At 41.8% G+C, this 17,714-nt stretch overlaps 2 protein-coding genes across 2 annotated transcripts in view; one reads left to right on the top strand and one right to left on the bottom strand.

The window, feature by feature from the left end:
• Window positions 1–4,729, top strand: part of GMPR (guanosine monophosphate reductase) — a 61,308-nt gene extending 56,579 nt beyond the window's left edge. The window contains exon 9 of the mRNA XM_075270850.1: window positions 4,467–4,729. Coding sequence (XP_075126951.1) covers window positions 4,467–4,647 — 181 coding nt within the window. The 3' untranslated portion in view covers window positions 4,648–4,729. The remainder of the gene's footprint in view (window positions 1–4,466) is intronic.
• The window catches only part of ATXN1 (ataxin 1), a 491,098-nt gene that overhangs the window by 218,370 nt on the left and 255,014 nt on the right, over window positions 1–17,714 (bottom strand). The gene's annotated exons all lie outside the window — the stretch shown is intronic.

Here is a 17,714-nt window from a genome sequence, read left to right on the forward strand (position 1 = left end):
ACTGAGTTTATCTTCATTGTTGCTTTCACTTTGTTCTTCACCATACTCCTGTTTTTCTAAAGAGGGTAGTTCAATAAGACCTGGCCTTGGGATTTCAACTGAATGAGACACTGGGCTTATAGCTGATGGTACACTAGGATGCTCTGTTTTACATTTATTTTTTTATGTATCTTGGGGTTTTCACTATATAAAAGTAACAAATACTACTATGTAAGGAAGCTATGTGGATTATGAGAACGGAGCTTTAGGTCCTTTAGGCTTAAATGATAGAAACAATATGGAAGTGTTTTTGTTATTTAAAGATGATCGGTCAGTTTACTATTGAGGGGCACCTTTATTTCTGTACTATATAAATATGAAGTAGTGGGTACTGCTTTAAATTTCATATTTGCTGGTTCTGCACTTTTTGATCATGGAATATTTTGCATTTTTTATATATATATATATATATATATATATATATATATATATACACAGTCCTATGAAAAAGTTTGGGCACCCCTATTAATCTTAATCATTTTTAGTTCTAAATATTTTGGTGTTTGCAACAGCCATTTCAGTTTGATATATCTAATAACTGATGGACACAGTAATATTTCAGGATTGAAATGAGGTTTATTGTACTAACAGAAAATGCGCAATATGCATTAAACCAAAATTTGACCGGTGCAAAAGTATGGGCACCCTTATCATTTTATTGATTTGAATACTCCTAACTACTTTTTACTGACTTACTGAAGCACAAAATTGGTTTTGTAACCTCAGTGAGCTTTGAACTTCATAGCCAGGTGTATCCAATCATGAGAAAAGGTATTTAAGGTGGCCAATTGCAAGTTGTTCTACTATTTGAATCTCCTCTGAAGAGTGGCATCATGGGCTACTCAAAACAACTCTCAAATGATCTGAAAACAAAGATTGTTCAACATAGTTGTTCAGCGGAAGGATACAAAAAGCTGTCTCAGAGATTTAACCTGTCAGTTTCCACTGTGAGGAACATAGTAAGGAAATGGAAGACCACAGGGACAGTTCTTGTTAAGCCCAGAAGTGGCAGGCCAAGAAAAATATCAAAAAGGCAGAGAAGAAGAATGGTGAGAACAGTCAAGGACAATCCACAGACCACCTCCAAAGAGCTGCAGCATCATCTTGCTGCAGATGGTGTCACTGTGCATCGGTCAACTATACAGCGCACTTTGCACAAATAGAAGCTGTATGGGAGAGTGATGAGAAAGAAGCCGTTTCTGCACGTACGCCACAAATAGAGTTGCCTGAGGTATGAAAAAGCACATTTGGACAAGGCAGCTTCATTTTGGAAACAAAAATTGAGTTGTTTGGTTATAAAAAAAGGCGTTATGCATGGCGTCCAAAAAGAAACAGCATTCCAAGAAAAACACATGCTACCCACTGTAAAATTTGGTGGAGGTTCCATCATGCTTTGGGGCTGTGTGGCCAATGCCGGCATCGGGAATCTTGTTAAAGTTGAGGGTCGCATGGATTCCACTCAGTATCAGCAGATTCTTGAGAATAATGTTCAAGAATCAGTGACGAAGTTGAAGTTACGCCGGGGATGGATATTTCAGCAAGACAATGATCCAAAACACTGCTCCAAATCCTCAGGCATTCATGCAGAGGAACAATTACAATGTTCTGGAATGGCCATCCCAGTCCCCAGACCTGAATATCATTGAACATCTGTGGGATGATTTGAAGCGGGCTGTCCATGCTCGGCGACCATCTAACTTAACTGAACTTGAATTGTTTGTCCAAAATACCTTTATCCAGGATCCAGGAACTGATTAAAAGCTACAGGAAGCGACTAGAGGCTGTTATCTTTGCAAAAGGAGGATGTACTAAATATTAATGTCACTTTTCTGTTGAGGTGCCCATACTTTTGCACCGGTCAAATTTTGGTTTAATGCATATTGCGCATTTTCTGTTAGTACAATAAACCTCATTTCAATCCTGAAATATTACTGTGTCCATCAGTTATTAGATATATCAAACTGAAATGGCTGTTGCAAATACCAAAATATTTAGAACTAAAAATGATTAAGATTAATAGGGGTGCCCAAACTTTTTCATAGGACTGTATATATATTGTGTTTGGACTATAGTGTATGTGTCGATGTCCTCAATACTTTGTTTGCCCATACTGCACGTGACCTGGTTTTCGATAATTATGAGGCTGTGAATCATGTTCTAGCGATATATTTGTCCTCATATAAAGTCAGATTGGCCTCCTAGAGCGTCTCATCATTGCTTTGGTAGCCAAGCATCACATGACATGAGTGGAGGGGTGTGGGGCACAATCGGCTGGGACAGCACGGAGGACAAAACATATAACAGGTGAGTTCTGGGGATATAGCATGACTTAGCGTTTAGTATGCGACACGATCGTTGCCTGACACTATTTGCGTGGCTCTCTTCCTATGCTTGTTGTTTTTTACAGATCCTGGTGAGTGCCCCCATCTTTCCTCTTTTTGCACTGTTGTGTGGACTTTTCTTAAAGGTATATTCATCACCTATTGGGATCTTTGCAACACCTCCATTTTGCTGTTTTTTAATATCTGAAGGATGAATTAGGGAGTGCTGCTCCTGTTATTTTTTTTTGGACTATTGATCCAAAAGTAACATCACTTGAATGATCTCTGGGCTCTCACCAAACAATAGGCATACCAAATGGCAATTTATCCCGTGTCCCCTTTGTCCACATCCATAAACTCTTGACACACTGCTTGCACACCTTGTGAGGAGCCCAAAATTTTTCTTGATCACCAAAGTTTACTTTAAAATATGCAAAATAGGCTTGCCTGACAAATAGGCTGATGTTTGTTCTTTGACTGGGAATGGTGAAACTGACACAGATATAACAAAATGAATCGGGGCTGTTTAGGCTGTTAGGATAAGAAATAGCAGAGGAAGACATGATCTAAAGGATATAAGTACATATGTAAATAAAAACATAAATTCTGCTAACTCCTTGTATGAAGACAAGAACTTGGACTATACTTAGGAATACGATTCACTATATAGAGTGTGACACAACCTCTCACCACACTGGCTCATGTGTAACTGAATAGCCTAGACACGTATGAACCTGTCGCTGGTCTCCAAGGTCGCCCCCCACCCCTCTAGACTTGAGGGAGGTTTGCTCTCAGCTAACAGGAGAGTATTAGTGGTTCCCTCAATCCATCCTTGAGTTGTCGCATTAAGATAAGGTGTAGAGGAAAAACTTGATGTGATGAAAGAAAACTAACTGCAGTCTAAACAGTGGAAAAATCGAAGTCAAAAGGAATTGTTCCCCAGTGAATACATCTGCATATTAATGAAGGCTAAACAATGTATAAAATAGAGCTTATATGTAACACATTCACATGAAGACATTTAAGAGGGTATTCCGGTCACAGCAAGTGACCCCCTATCTAAAGGTCTGACCTCTGGGACTCTCACCAATCACAGGAAGTGGGATGCTATGCTGTGATTGGAATACCCCTTTAACAAGCAGAGCAAGATAGAGGGGTCAGTTGTAGCAAATTATTTGAAACAGGACTATTCTTACATCTGATGAAGGGATTACATCCATTGGTATTTATCACCTTTACTTATATGATAAATGATAGGTGAACTCAACTACCGGGACTCCTGACGAGTTTTATTACATACCGAGAGGATGGTGGAGCACGGGAACCTCTTGCGTCATACAGCTCAAGAGGAGGAACCTAAGCAGCCATATACAGCTGTGTATCTATCTCTTTTTTTTGAAGCAATATACTTATGAGTTTGGTAATCGCTCCATTCATCTGCTTTATAATATCACCTTGTTATGGAGGAGGACAGAGACTCTAGGTTCCCCATTCTGGTGCCAGTGTGGGTTTCAGAGGTCAGACCCTCACAACCTGTAGATAGATGGTAATTGTAATGGCTATTATACTCTTTACATGCAGTCCTTCGGCCAGTCTGTCCCATGACTTTCATGTGCAGAAATAATCTGTGAAAAGTAACTCTAATCTTCAGGATGACACTTGTGCTGAGCTGACAAGATGTCTGTAGATAGAGAAGTGCCACGCTCTGCTTTGTTCCTCTGTCTATGCACCTGCTTTTCCTCTGTCTTGTCGCTTCCCTTTCCTGTCCTCTTACCAGCAGTGTGGTTGTATTTCCCGCTGTTAAGCCCCCTATGTACCCCCTCCCCTTTACAGCTCGCAGGAGTTACTTGTAGTCACTGACAGCAAAATATAATTACATTTCATAATGGCCTGTGCTTGTTAAAAAAATGCATTACTATCAATCACCATAACTAGTACTGACAAGTATGTGACAGTTCCTGTGACAGCTCACTATAATGCAGCAGGAGTTCCTTATATACCACATTCACAGTTAACTCTTTTTTATCTAGGCTAATGTTAGCAGTGTATTGTATGTGACTACTGAGGCGTATACTGGATCATTTATCCTATATATTCTGGTTTCAGGGCTTCTGAAGGCAGGACAGTGGAAGTTCCATACAGAGGAGATGTGGAGAACACTGTGCGGGACATCTTGGGTGGACTGAGATCCACTTGCACATATGTCGGAGCTGCCAAACTTAAAGAGCTAAGCAGAAGGACAACTTTTATTCGTGTGACTCAGCAATTCAACCAGATGTTTTCTTAATGTATTTGCTGTTTCCATACTAATCTCCTCACCCAGCCGTCCGGTTTTTAATTCCAAAAATAAACATGGGAAAAAAATAAAATGCAGTTGTAACATATGAAAATGTTTCTATGCAGTCGATCAGTGGTCTCCAACCTGTGGCCTTTCAATGGTTACAAAACTACAACACTCAACATACACACAACAGTCCCAGGCTGTGAGTTGTAGTTTTGCATCTCTTGGACTGCCAATGGTTGGAGATAGCAGCAGCAGATACAAGACATTACCATTAGAGATGAGCGAGTACTATTCAAAACTGCCATTTCGAATAGCACGCTCCCATAGGAAAGAATGGACACAGTCGGCACGCAGGGGGTTAAGTGGCCGGCACAGGCTGCATGCTGGCTGCATCCATTCATTCCTATGGGAGCGTGCTATTCAAAACGGCAGTTTCAAATGGTACTCATTAATTTACTATGTTTCTTGTGTTAATCTTGCCAAACCTTCTTAGTCTTAGTGACGGTAGACAGAAACAATTCATAGACAGTGCAGACAGCAATTTCTACTTAACATTTTTAATTTATTTCACAGGCAAATATATATATTTATTTATTTTGCATTTTATATTCTTATTTTAACTTCCAGTTTGACTCACTGTTATGATTGAATGTAATATATGCATTAACTTCTGCCACAGAAGTGCATTCATATACTGTGCTCAAACAACATTAGGCCAGGTTAGCCAGTAGATGTCATTTCTGGCCATTTTGTGGCCTTAAAAGGGAATTTCCTTTAGAATCATGTTCAGGCAGGTCACAATGATATGCCAGATGACATCACAATGGTGACCTGTGTTCTCTTCCTTGAGGCCTTAGTTCTGTATAGACTCAATCCTTGTGTTATTGAAAATGTAATTTCTTTGTGAAATGTCATATATTGATATTATGGTGAATTTCCCTTTTTAAAAAGGGAACATTTTTCTTTTACACACTTGTTAAAAGGTTGATGAAATATACCAAAAGGTCAAACTAGTGCCTTTGGTCTACCCGGAGGAAATAATTCTGAAGGCCTACCTTCAGTCAATACAGAACATGTACGCGTCCACTTTTAGGCCAGGGCGACACAGCAGTTTTGACTGTCACTCCCATCACGGAACCATAGAATGTTGTGTCCTTCACTAAGGACATGGAGTCGCATTGTGACCGTGAGGATGCCAAAACTGCTTCTAGTTACAAAATATTGAACACTGCTGTATTTTTTTGGCTAATGGTTACAGTTGCAGCATCCTTAGGGTTACAATGCAACTCAATTTACTTACACTAGTGGAGGAGTCACAGGATGACTTAGTGATCTTTGGTCATGTGATAATAATCACAACTAAAGATGGGCAAAACTTAAAAAATTTGTGTCAACAAATGTTTTTGAGGTCAGTATCTTCAGCGTGAGATTATGAAATTTCTCCAGATCAAAGGGTGTAATAAGTAGAGGCCAGGGGAGGTGCAACAACATAACAAACAGTTATATCCTTCTCCTATCCTGAGTGTCCAGAGGTGTCCTGGTGTCCTCTTCTGGCTTTTAGCTGACATCACATGCCCTGGTGCCACTACCGAGATCTGAAGTGACTCCAGAGTACAATACAGTTTTGTGGGTGAGCTCAAAAGTTTCCAGTTCTAATTGAGCCCAAAACATTTGAAAAATTCAGGTAAAATACAGTTTGATCTAATACGTTTCGCTCATCTCCAGTTGTAACACAATCACCATGTGGCTACAGCCTGAATTCATCTTATCTTATTAATAAATACCCTACTTGTAATAGGTGATGGTCTTCAGATAAGCTCCAAATAGAGTTGTCTTCTAGTAGAACCTTGAGGACAATTATTTAGTCAAAACTTGGCCCATCAGAGGACTCTTTGGTGATTTACCTGGCTAGTCCAACCTTGATAATAATGGCTGGCAACCTTAAAAATTTTATTTTTTCCGCTCTTTTTCACATTTCTATTAATAATTTAGGGGTTCGCCATCAGCCGCCATTTATTTCCACAGGTAGACATCTTTAGCCTTTCTAAGTGTTTAGATGTATCTAAAGTACAAACTCCTGCTACTGTATCTGCAAATCCACTGTTCTAATACGCATATGACTTTTTCCTGCAGACACACTTGTATGTCTGCCCGGAATATCGAAGAGGTTGTCTCCAAGACAACTAAGAACTTTTGAGTGGCACTAATGGAAAGTATGCAGACTGCCATGTAAGGTGTCTCAGTTTAACCTTCCATTTCTTTAATACCAACTTTTCATCAGGTATAATAGAAAACAGTATAATTTCAAGTTTACACCTGAAACTAATTTAAATCCAATAAAACTACTTATATGCATGGTTTATTGCTAAAAAATAATGCAATGTGTTAAAATGAAGATCATTCTTGCCAGACATCAATGCTTTGCACTGTGCAGAAGTTTGCAGATAAGAATATTATGTGACTGGAATGTAATATCTTTTCTATGTAACGTTGACGCTTATAGCATTCACTGTATGACCGAATTGTCCTGTTAACATGCACTCATATACTCAGCAGATCCTAGAAAATGTATATATTGTTGTAAGGATTGAATGTTCTTGTGGTTTTAAGATCATTGTGATATGTATGTGTTTCAGTATCATGTTTGTCTTGAAACTTACTCCCTTCTGCATAAAATTTGCATTTCTCATGTGACATGATGGCACAGCACCAACACATGTCCTCAATCGTCCATGCAAGGCTTGGGTCACTAAGACAGGTGTCAATCTTCTAATCATGTGCCATTTCAATAGATACCAGACAGCCATAATGATCTATGGATGACTAGAAGGATAACTGCAATGGCCCTATATAGGAACAGTACATGACATGAAGATGACAGGATGCAATGGAAGATTTTCTGTAGATGTGCCTTTATTAAACAGCTGCACTTTGGAAGAACCTTAAATTGTCTTCTAATCTTAGCCATAAAATAAAGATCCAAGCTGAAATGAAGATGATGGATAGTCTCCAGTGTACATTTTCTCTGTAATGTTTAAAGATCTACCAAATGCCTTCCATTGTCTAGTCATGTGCTTTTTAGCTCTATCATTTCTAATATATAATATTTGTATATTTAATGTCCGGATATAGATGTTGGATTATTTTTTGTCTACAATCAGGGATTTTTGCAGGGAAATCCATTGCAAAAGCGCCACCTCACCCCCATTCATCCTGCTCAGTCTTTTGGCAAATTCATCCCAAACGTCCCATTGAAGGGAATGAGAATAGGAAGTCTTACTGCCCCCGGCAAGAAAATTTCCATGGCAGATTTTTCATAGCAGCTTCTGCTGTAAAATATACCGTGTTACTCTCCCATAAAGAGGACTTGTCACAACTCCAGACATCTTTAAGTAAATACCTGTATTCATCTTGAAATAACAATTCTGAGGCATTTTTTCTTAGAACTCTATATTATGTGGTTCTCCTGTTATTCCTCCGAGAAGATTTTGAATAATTTCATAACCTGGTGATATCTCTACAAATATCTCTGAAACTATGAGCACCAAATGGACAATATTAGAGTATGAAGGGAGACGCCAGAGTATGAAGGGAGACCCTACAATTTTTGTATATGGTGGCCCAAACATAGTGAAACATTACTCACCTCTTCTGATCACCTTTTCCATTCCAGATGCTGCCCTGGTACTCGCTGCTCTTGTCTCCTTGGTGTCTCACACATGCAGAGAATTTTTGGAGAAGCAGAGATGGGTCACCACTTCAGCCAGTGATTGGATGGGAAACACCAAGCATTTCTGATGTGTTGGGAGACTCCGGGAAGTGCAATGCAGCAGGAACGCAGGCAGCATGTAGGCCAGAACAGTCTGGGAGAGGTGAAAATTTGTTACATCATGTTAGGGCTTCTCTCTTCAATCATTTTAGGAATATATATTTTCACCTTTTGTGACATTTTCCAACTTCTAATTTAGGAAATCTTTGGTCATACTAGGTAGGATAGTTTTCAGACAGACATATATGAATGATACTACCAGGGCCACTTTAACCATAGGTGCAATGGTGCAACCGCGAGCCCTATGGTTGCAGGGCCCCCTCAGCTGCTCTGGATGGAGTGGGACAGTCCCAGATTTAGAGTGAAGTCCCGCTTTTTTGGGCAGCAGGCACTGATTTCACCTCTATCTGTGTCCTTCAGCTGATATTGTCTGCGGCAGGGAATTGCATTGAGCTCTGAGCTGAAGACATCACAGTCGAAGTCTGCAGGTCTACAACAATGCAGTTTGATGAGTATTCCCTTTTTTTTTTTTAATATAAAGTTGGTGGTTGAGGGGGGCAGGGGAAATTAAGTTATGGGGGGTATTTGGGGGCTCACTTTCAAAAAATTTGCACAGGGCCCCCCAATACATTAAAACAGCCCTGGATTCTACAGTAGTTGTACAGCAAGGCTCAGAATGTATATAAACTCATATCAATGTCACATGAGTATTTGCATGTTTTCTAATATGACAGACCCAATTTTAATTATAGGTTTTAACAAAACAAATTACTAAAAGGATTGGCCTACTGTATAGATCAATGTGAAAGGTATCTTAGGTGCTATATTCTTTTCGAAGGTTTCCAGGAACATATGACTTATGAGAATATTTTGAGAGTACTTTATAAGGTATGACTCTTAATCCTGGCATGTGCATGTCTCTATGGATCATGGAAGAGTGGGAACCCAGATGACTAGCTGTATAATAGTCTCCCAAATAAATTCGGTATATGTTGTTCCTGAAGGTCTACATAGCCCATAGACTCTTATATTTGATAGTGCTTGTTTCACGAGTGTGACCGGAGGCAGATTAGAATACGTCACCTATTAAATGTGCTTTAGGTAGTTAATGTTCCGGGCAATCCGGCAAGACCTTGTGCTGCTTGAATGGCTCCTCACAGTCCATTAGTACAATATTTTGCAGGCTGCTTAAACAGATGGTTGGCGAAAGAATCTACCACTTGTTTTCAGTCTATTACAACCTGAAAATGACTTTATCTTTGCAGTGCCATTTTAATTACAATGCGGCTGCTTTGTCTCTTATTTTAGACCATGGAATAATCCTGCATGATGTATATTTAATTAAAATGTTCAGCAGCGTTTGTCTGAAGCTGCCTGTGGTAGTGAGGAATGAAGCCTGACTGCATGTGTGGGAGTGCTGTAGGCATGCAGGCTAGAGTACTCCAGAAATAGCAGAGCTGAATCAGAAACCTCTCATTTCCACATTCTAGTAAATACAGGTCTAATGGAGTGAAAGCCTGAATTGTGCTTATCTAGATGCTGACCACTGTGCCTTCAGAGCTAAGTGCAATATTCTCAGAGCTTTATTCATAGCTACTGCTGTCCTATATTTAAAAAGTCTGTATTATTACAGCCTCCATCTACCCCTGAACCGTTACTCTGTATTATTACAGCCTCCATCTACCCCTGCACCATCACTCTGTATTATTACAGCCTCCATCTATCCCTGTACCATCACTCTGTATTATTACAGCCTCCATCTACCCCTGCACCATCACTCTGTATTATTACAGCCTCCATCTATCCCTGCACCATCACTCTGTATTATTACAGCCTCCATCTACCCCTGTACCATCACTCTGTATTATTACAGCCTCCATCTACCCCTGCACCATCACTCTGTATTATTACAGCCTCCATCTACCCCTGCACCATCACTCTGTATTATTACAGCCTCCATCTACCCCTGCACCATCACTCTGTATTATTACAGCCTCCATCTACCCCTGCACCATAACTCTGTATTATTACAGCCTCCATCTATCCCTGCACCATTACTCTATATTATTACAGCCTCCATCTACCCCTGCACCATCACTCTGTATTATTACAGCTTCCATCTACCCCTGCACCATCACTCTGTATTATTACAGCCTCCATCTACCCCTGCACCGTCACTCTATATTATTACAGCCTCCATCTACCCCTGTACCATCATTCTGTATTATTACAGCTTCCATCTACCCCTGCACCATCACTCTGTATTATTACAGCCTCCATCTACCCCTGCACCATAACTCTGTATTATTACAGCCTCCATCTATCCCTGCACCGTCATTCTATATTATTACAGCCTCCATCTACCCCTGTACCGTCACTCTGTATTATTACAGCTTCCATCTACCCCTGCACCGTCACTCTGTATTATTACAGCCTCTATCTACCCCTGTACCATCACTCTGTATTATTACAGCCTCCATCTACCCCTGCACCATCACTCTGTATTATTACAGCCTCCATCTACCCCTGTACCATCACTCTGTATTATTACAGCCTCCATCTATCCCTGCACCATCACTCTGTATTATTACAGCCTCCATCTACTCCTGCACCATAACTCTGTATTATTACAGCCTCATCTATCCCTGCACCATCACTCTGTATTATTACAGCTTCCATCTACCCCTGGACCATCACTCTGTATTATTACAGCCTCCATCTACCCCTGCACCATCACTCTGTATTATTACAGCCTCCATCTACCCCTGAACCATCACTCTGTGTTATTACAGCCTCCATCTACCCCTGCACCATAACTCTGTATTATTACAGCCTCCATCTATCCCTGCACCATTACTCTATATTATTACAGCCTCCATCTACCCCTGTACCATCACTCTGTATTATTACAGCCTCCATCTACCCCTGAACCATCACTCTGTATTATTACAGCCTCCATCTACACCTGAACCATCACTCTGTATTATTACAGCCTCCATCTACCCCTGTACCGTCACTCTGTATTATTACAGCCTCCATCTACCCCTGAACCATCACTCTATATTATTACAGCCTCCATCTACCCCTGAACCATCACTCTGTATTATTACAGCCTCCATCTACACCTGAACCATCACTCTGTATTATTACAGCCTCCATCTACCCCTGTACCATCACTCTGTATTATTACAGCCTCCATCTACCCCTGCACCATCACTCTGTATTATTACAGCCTCCATCTACCCCTGCACCATAACTCTGTATTATTACAGCCTCCATCTACCCCTGTACCATCACTCTGTATTATTACAGCCTCCATCTATCCCTGCACCATCACTCTGTATTATTACAGCCTCCATCTACCCCTGCACCATAACTCTGTATTATTACAGCCTCCATCTATCCCTGCACCATCACTCTGTATTATTACAGCCTCTATCTACCCCTGTACCATCACTCTGTATTATTACAGCCTCCATCTACCCCTGCACCATCACTCTGTATTATTACAGCCTCCATCTATCCCTGCACCATCACTCTGTATTATTACAGCCTCCATTTACCCCTGTACCATCACTCTGTATTATTACAGCCTCCATCTACCCCTGCACCATAACTCTGTATTATTACAGCCTCCATCTACCCCTGCACCATAACTCTGTATTATTACAGCCTCATCTATCCCTGCACCATCACTCTGTATTATTACAGCTTCCATCTACCCCTGGACCATCACTCTGTATTATTACAGCCTCCATCTACCCCTGCACCATCACTCTGTATTATTACAGCCTCCATCTACCCCTGCACCATAACTCTGTATTATTACAGCCTCCATCTACCCCTGAACCATCACTCTGTGTTATTACAGCCTCCATCTACCCCTGCACCATAACTCTGTATTATTACAGCCTCCATCTATCCCTGCACCATTACTCTATATTATTACAGCCTCCATCTACCCCTGTACCATCACTCTGTATTATTACAGCCTCCATCTACCCCTGCACCATCACTCTATATTATTACAGCCTCCATCTACCCCTGAACCATCACTCTGTATTATTACAGCCTCCATCTACACCTGAACCATCACTCTGTATTATTACAGCCTCCATCTACCCCTGTACCATCACTCTGTATTATTACAGCCTCCATCTACCCCTGCACCATCACTCTGTATTATTACAGCCTCCATCTACCCCTGTACCATCACTCTGTATTATTACAGCCTCCATCTATCCCTGCACCATCACTCTGTATTATTACAGCCTCCATCTACCCCTGCACCATAACTCTGTATTATTACAGCCTCCATCTATCCCTGCACCATCACTCTGTATTATTACAGCCTCTATCTACCCCTGTACCATCACTCTGTATTATTACAGCCTCCATCTACCCCTGCACCATCACTCTGTATTATTACAGCCTCCATCTATCCCTGCACCATCACTCTGTATTATTACAGCCTCCATTTACCCCTGTACCATCACTCTGTATTATTACAGCCTCCATCTACCCCTGCACCATAACTCTGTATTATTACAGCCTCCATCTACCCCTGAACCATCACTCTGTATTATTACAGCTTCCATCTACCCCTGCACCATAACTCTGTATTATTACAGCCTCCATCTATCCCTGCACCATCACTCTGTATTATTACAGCCTCTATCTACCCCTGTACCATCACTCTGTATTATTACAGCCTCCATCTACCCCTGAACCATCACTCTGTATTATTACAGCCTCCATCTACCCCTGAACCGTTACTCTGTATTATTACAGCCTCCATCTACCCCTGCACCATCACTCTGTATTATTACAGCCTCCATCTATCCCTGTACCATCACTCTGTATTATTACAGCCTCCATCTACCCCTGCACCATCACTCTGTATTATTACAGCCTCCATCTATCCCTGCACCATCACTCTGTATTATTACAGCCTCCATCTACCCCTGCACCATCACTCTGTATTATTACAGCCTCCATCTACCCCTGCACCATAACTCTGTATTATTACAGCCTCCATCTATCCCTGCACCATTACTCTATATTATTACAGCCTCCATCTACCCCTGTACCACCACTCTGTATTATTACAGCCTCCATCTACCCCTGCACCGTCACTCTATATTATTACAGCCTCCATCTACCCCTGTACCATCATTCTGTATTATTACAGCTTCCATCTACCCCTGCACCATCACTCTGTATTATTACAGCCTCCATCTACCCCTGCACCATAACTCTGTATTATTACAGCCTCCATCTATCCCTGCACCGTCACTCTATATTATTACAGCCTCCATCTACCCCTGTACCGTCACTCTGTATTATTACAGCTTCCATCTACCCCTGCACCGTCACTCTGTATTATTACAGCCTCTATCTACCCCTGTACCATCACTCTGTATTATTACAGCCTCCATCTACCCCTGCACCATCACTCTGTATTATTACAGCCTCCATCTACCCCTGTACCATCACTCTGTATTATTACAGCCTCCATCTATCCCTGCACCATCACTCTGTGTTATTACAGCCTCCATCTACCCCTGCACCATAACTCTGTATTATTACAGCCTCATCTATCCCTGCACCATTACTCTATATTATTACAGCCTCCATCTACCCCTGCACCATTACTCTATATTATTACAGCTTCCATCTACCCCTGCACCATCACTCTGTATTATTACAGCTTCCATCTACCCCTGGACCATCACCCTGTATTATTACAGCCTCCATCTACCCCTGCACCATCACTCTGTATTATTACAGCCTCCATCTACCCCTGCACCATAACTCTTTATTATTACAGCCTCCATCTACCCCTGAACCATCACTCTGTGTTATTACAGCCTCCATCTACCCCTGCACCATAACTCTGTATTATTACAGCCTCCATCTATCCCTGCACCATTACTCTATATTATTACAGCCTCCATCTACCCCTGTACCATCACTCTGTATTATTACAGCCTCCATCTACCCCTGCACCATCACTCTATATTATTACAACCTCCATCTACCCCTGAACCATCACTCTGTATTATTACAGCCTCCATCTACACCTGAACCATCACTCTGTGTTATTACAGCCTCCATCTACCCCTGTACCATCACTCTGTATTATTACAGCCTCCATCTACCCCTGCACCATCACTCTGTATTATTACAGCCTCCATCTACCCCTGTACCATCACTCTGTATTATTACAGCCTCCATCTATCCCTGCACCATCACTCTGTATTATTACAGCCTCCATCTACCCCTGCACCATAACTCTGTATTATTACAGCCTCCATCTATCCCTGCACCATCACTCTGTATTATTACAGCCTCTATCTACCCCTGTACCATCACTCTGTATTATTACAGCCTCCATCTACCCCTGCACCATCACTCTGTATTATTACAGCCTCCATCTATCCCTGCACCATCACTCTGTATTATTACAGCCTCCATTTACCCCTGTACCATCACTCTGTATTATTACAGCCTCCATCTATCCCTGCACCATCACTCTGTATTATTACAGCCTCCATCTACCCCTGCACCATAACTCTGTATTATTACAGCCTCCATCTACCCCTGAACCATCACTCTGTATTATTACAGCTTCCATCTACCCCTGCACCATCACTCTGTATTATTACAGCCTCCATCTACCCCTGAACCATCACTCTGTATTATTACAGCCTCCATCTACCCCTGCACCATCACTCTGTATTATTACAGCCTCCATCTACCCCTGCACCATCACTCTATATTATTACAGCCTCCATCTACCCCTGAACCATCACTCTGTATTATTACAGCTTCCATCTACCCCTGCACCATCACTCTGTATTATTACAGCCTCCATCTACCCCTGAACCATCACTCTGTATTATTATAGCCTCCATCTACCCCTGCACCGTCACTCTGTGTTATTACAGCCTCCATCTACCCCTGCACCGTCACTTTGTATTATTACAGCCTTCATCTATCCCTGCTCCATCACTCTGTATCAGGGGTGTAACAACCGGGGTAGCAGGAGTAGCGGCTGCCACAGGGCCTGGGACATTAGGGGCCTGGCGAGAGCCACTACCCCTGCGTTTTTTTTCTTTTCTTTATAGGCCATTACCGGCTGGAGTTATTCCAGCCAGTAACGGGCCCTATTTACTTACTGATCCTGACAGGGGCCGGGACCGGTAAGTGATGCCGTGGGCCCCACAAGCATCATTATTATACATTATATATATATATATTATATATATTATCTTTTCAGACCCCCGAGTATAATGATCGGAGGCCCCGGAAAGGTAAAGGAATATAATAAACGTATTACTTACTTTTCCACACTCCGGGCAGGCTTCAGGCCTAGTTGTGTGATGTTCCTGATGTCCCATGACCCGGGACTTGCGTCCTGGATCATTTGATGTCAGTACGTCAATAAAGGTGGCCGAAACCACTGAAGACTGCAGCAGAGCAGGAGATAGGTAAGTAACAGTGGTTTTTTATGTTTGTATTCCCACGGTCCTCCGATTATTATACTCTGGGGTCTTTTCAGACCCCAAAGTGTAATAATTGTTCATTATGGGGAATACTACTGTGCACAGGGGCCACTATGGGACATACTACTGTGCACAGGGGCCACTATGGGACATACTACTGTGCACAGGGGCCACTATGGGACATACTACTGAGCACAGGGGCCACTATGGGACATACTACTGTGCACAGGGGCCACTATGGGACATACTACTGTGCACAGGGGCCACTATGGGACATACTACTGTGTACTGGGGCCACTATGGGACATAATACTGTGTACTGGGGACACTATTGGGCATAATAGAGCGCGCAGGAATGCGGCGGGAGGTCGGTCAGTCGAGGTCTTCGGTGTCGGTCAGGAAGGGGGGAGGGGCATGTCAAAAGCTCGCCATGGGGCCCCGCCATTCCTAGTTACTGCTCTGTATTATTACAGCTCTCCCTGCACCTTCAGCTTCAGTAAGTACAGTAGTATACAGTATGGTTAAAACAATTGTCTAAGATGAGGAAAAAACAAGACACTAGTGGGAAACTGTATCAAATGGAAAAAGCCGTATTTGCTAGATTCAGCCCAAAGATTAATTTTGGGTCTATTAAGTTTGTCATGAACCAGAAGTGCTATTAATATATTCCTGGGCACCCTTTCACTCCTTTAGGGTACTATATTGACCTGTTTTCCTGCACTGGGGTAAGCGGGAGGGGGTTTCACAAACCCCTGGGTCACCGTTGAGGCCCAGTCATTAGTAGTTCCATATGCTGTGAGGATGCCCAGTAGACATGAGGGACGGTGAGTATCTGTTTGTTATTTTTGCACACCTCCTTTGGACCTCCACTTATTATACTCCCTCTGAAGAGACCGCAGAGTATAATAATTTTACATCTAGTTCATGGGTGATAAACCCCAAAAGTTTTGAATTTGGCGCAAAACTAAAACTTTTGAAAAATTTGTGTCAAATGGATCTGAACCAGTTTGCACATTTTATTGCGCTTACCTATTACATCCCCTGCAATTCCAGTGCTGCAGCTCCAGTGCTCCCTGCTGGTCTTTGTTTACTGTGCTGCAGGAATGATGCCACAACACATGAAGCCATTGAGGGCAGCGTGTCAATGTGATGTCAGTCCTGCAGCAAGGTAAACAAATGCAGGTGGGGTGTTGCACTGAAATGGCATGGGGTGAGATGGGCTCATATTCTTTTACGGTTTAAGGCTAAGGCCCCACATAGCGAAACACAGTAAAAAAAAACACTGCAGAAAAAAATGCAGCGAGAGAAGGCAGCGTTTCCACTGGTATAATTGACATTCTTTTAAATTGCAGCTTTTCTGCTGCAGATTTTTTTCTATAATGTGTGGGTGGGGTTAACCAGAATCCCATTCACTTTGCAGGTACTGTAAAATGTTGTGTTTTCGCAACGTGGGGCTTTATGTTATGCAGTTTCTCACTATTGCCCTATTTTTGATTTATTCCAGAAATCCCCTTTAATAAACAACAAAAATAAAATGAATACACTTCCGGTTTATGCTGCTCATGGTAGCCACAGTGTTTGCTACTGGTAGAAAATGAAATCTTGGTTTTTCGACTGCTCATGTAATAGATAACCAGTGAATCCTATGTGATTATTTATACACTAGGGCTTATTCACTTTTTTATTTATTTGTTCTGTTTTTGTTGCATATTTTGTTATAGGTTGTGAGTATTTCACCCATAATTTTTGTTGAAGATTTTTTGCAGTTCTGTTGCTGTAATATGTATTAAAAA

Source organism: Leptodactylus fuscus, chromosome 4 (assembly GCF_031893055.1).
Source record: "Leptodactylus fuscus isolate aLepFus1 chromosome 4, aLepFus1.hap2, whole genome shotgun sequence".
NCBI lineage: Eukaryota > Metazoa > Chordata > Amphibia > Anura > Leptodactylidae > Leptodactylus > Leptodactylus fuscus.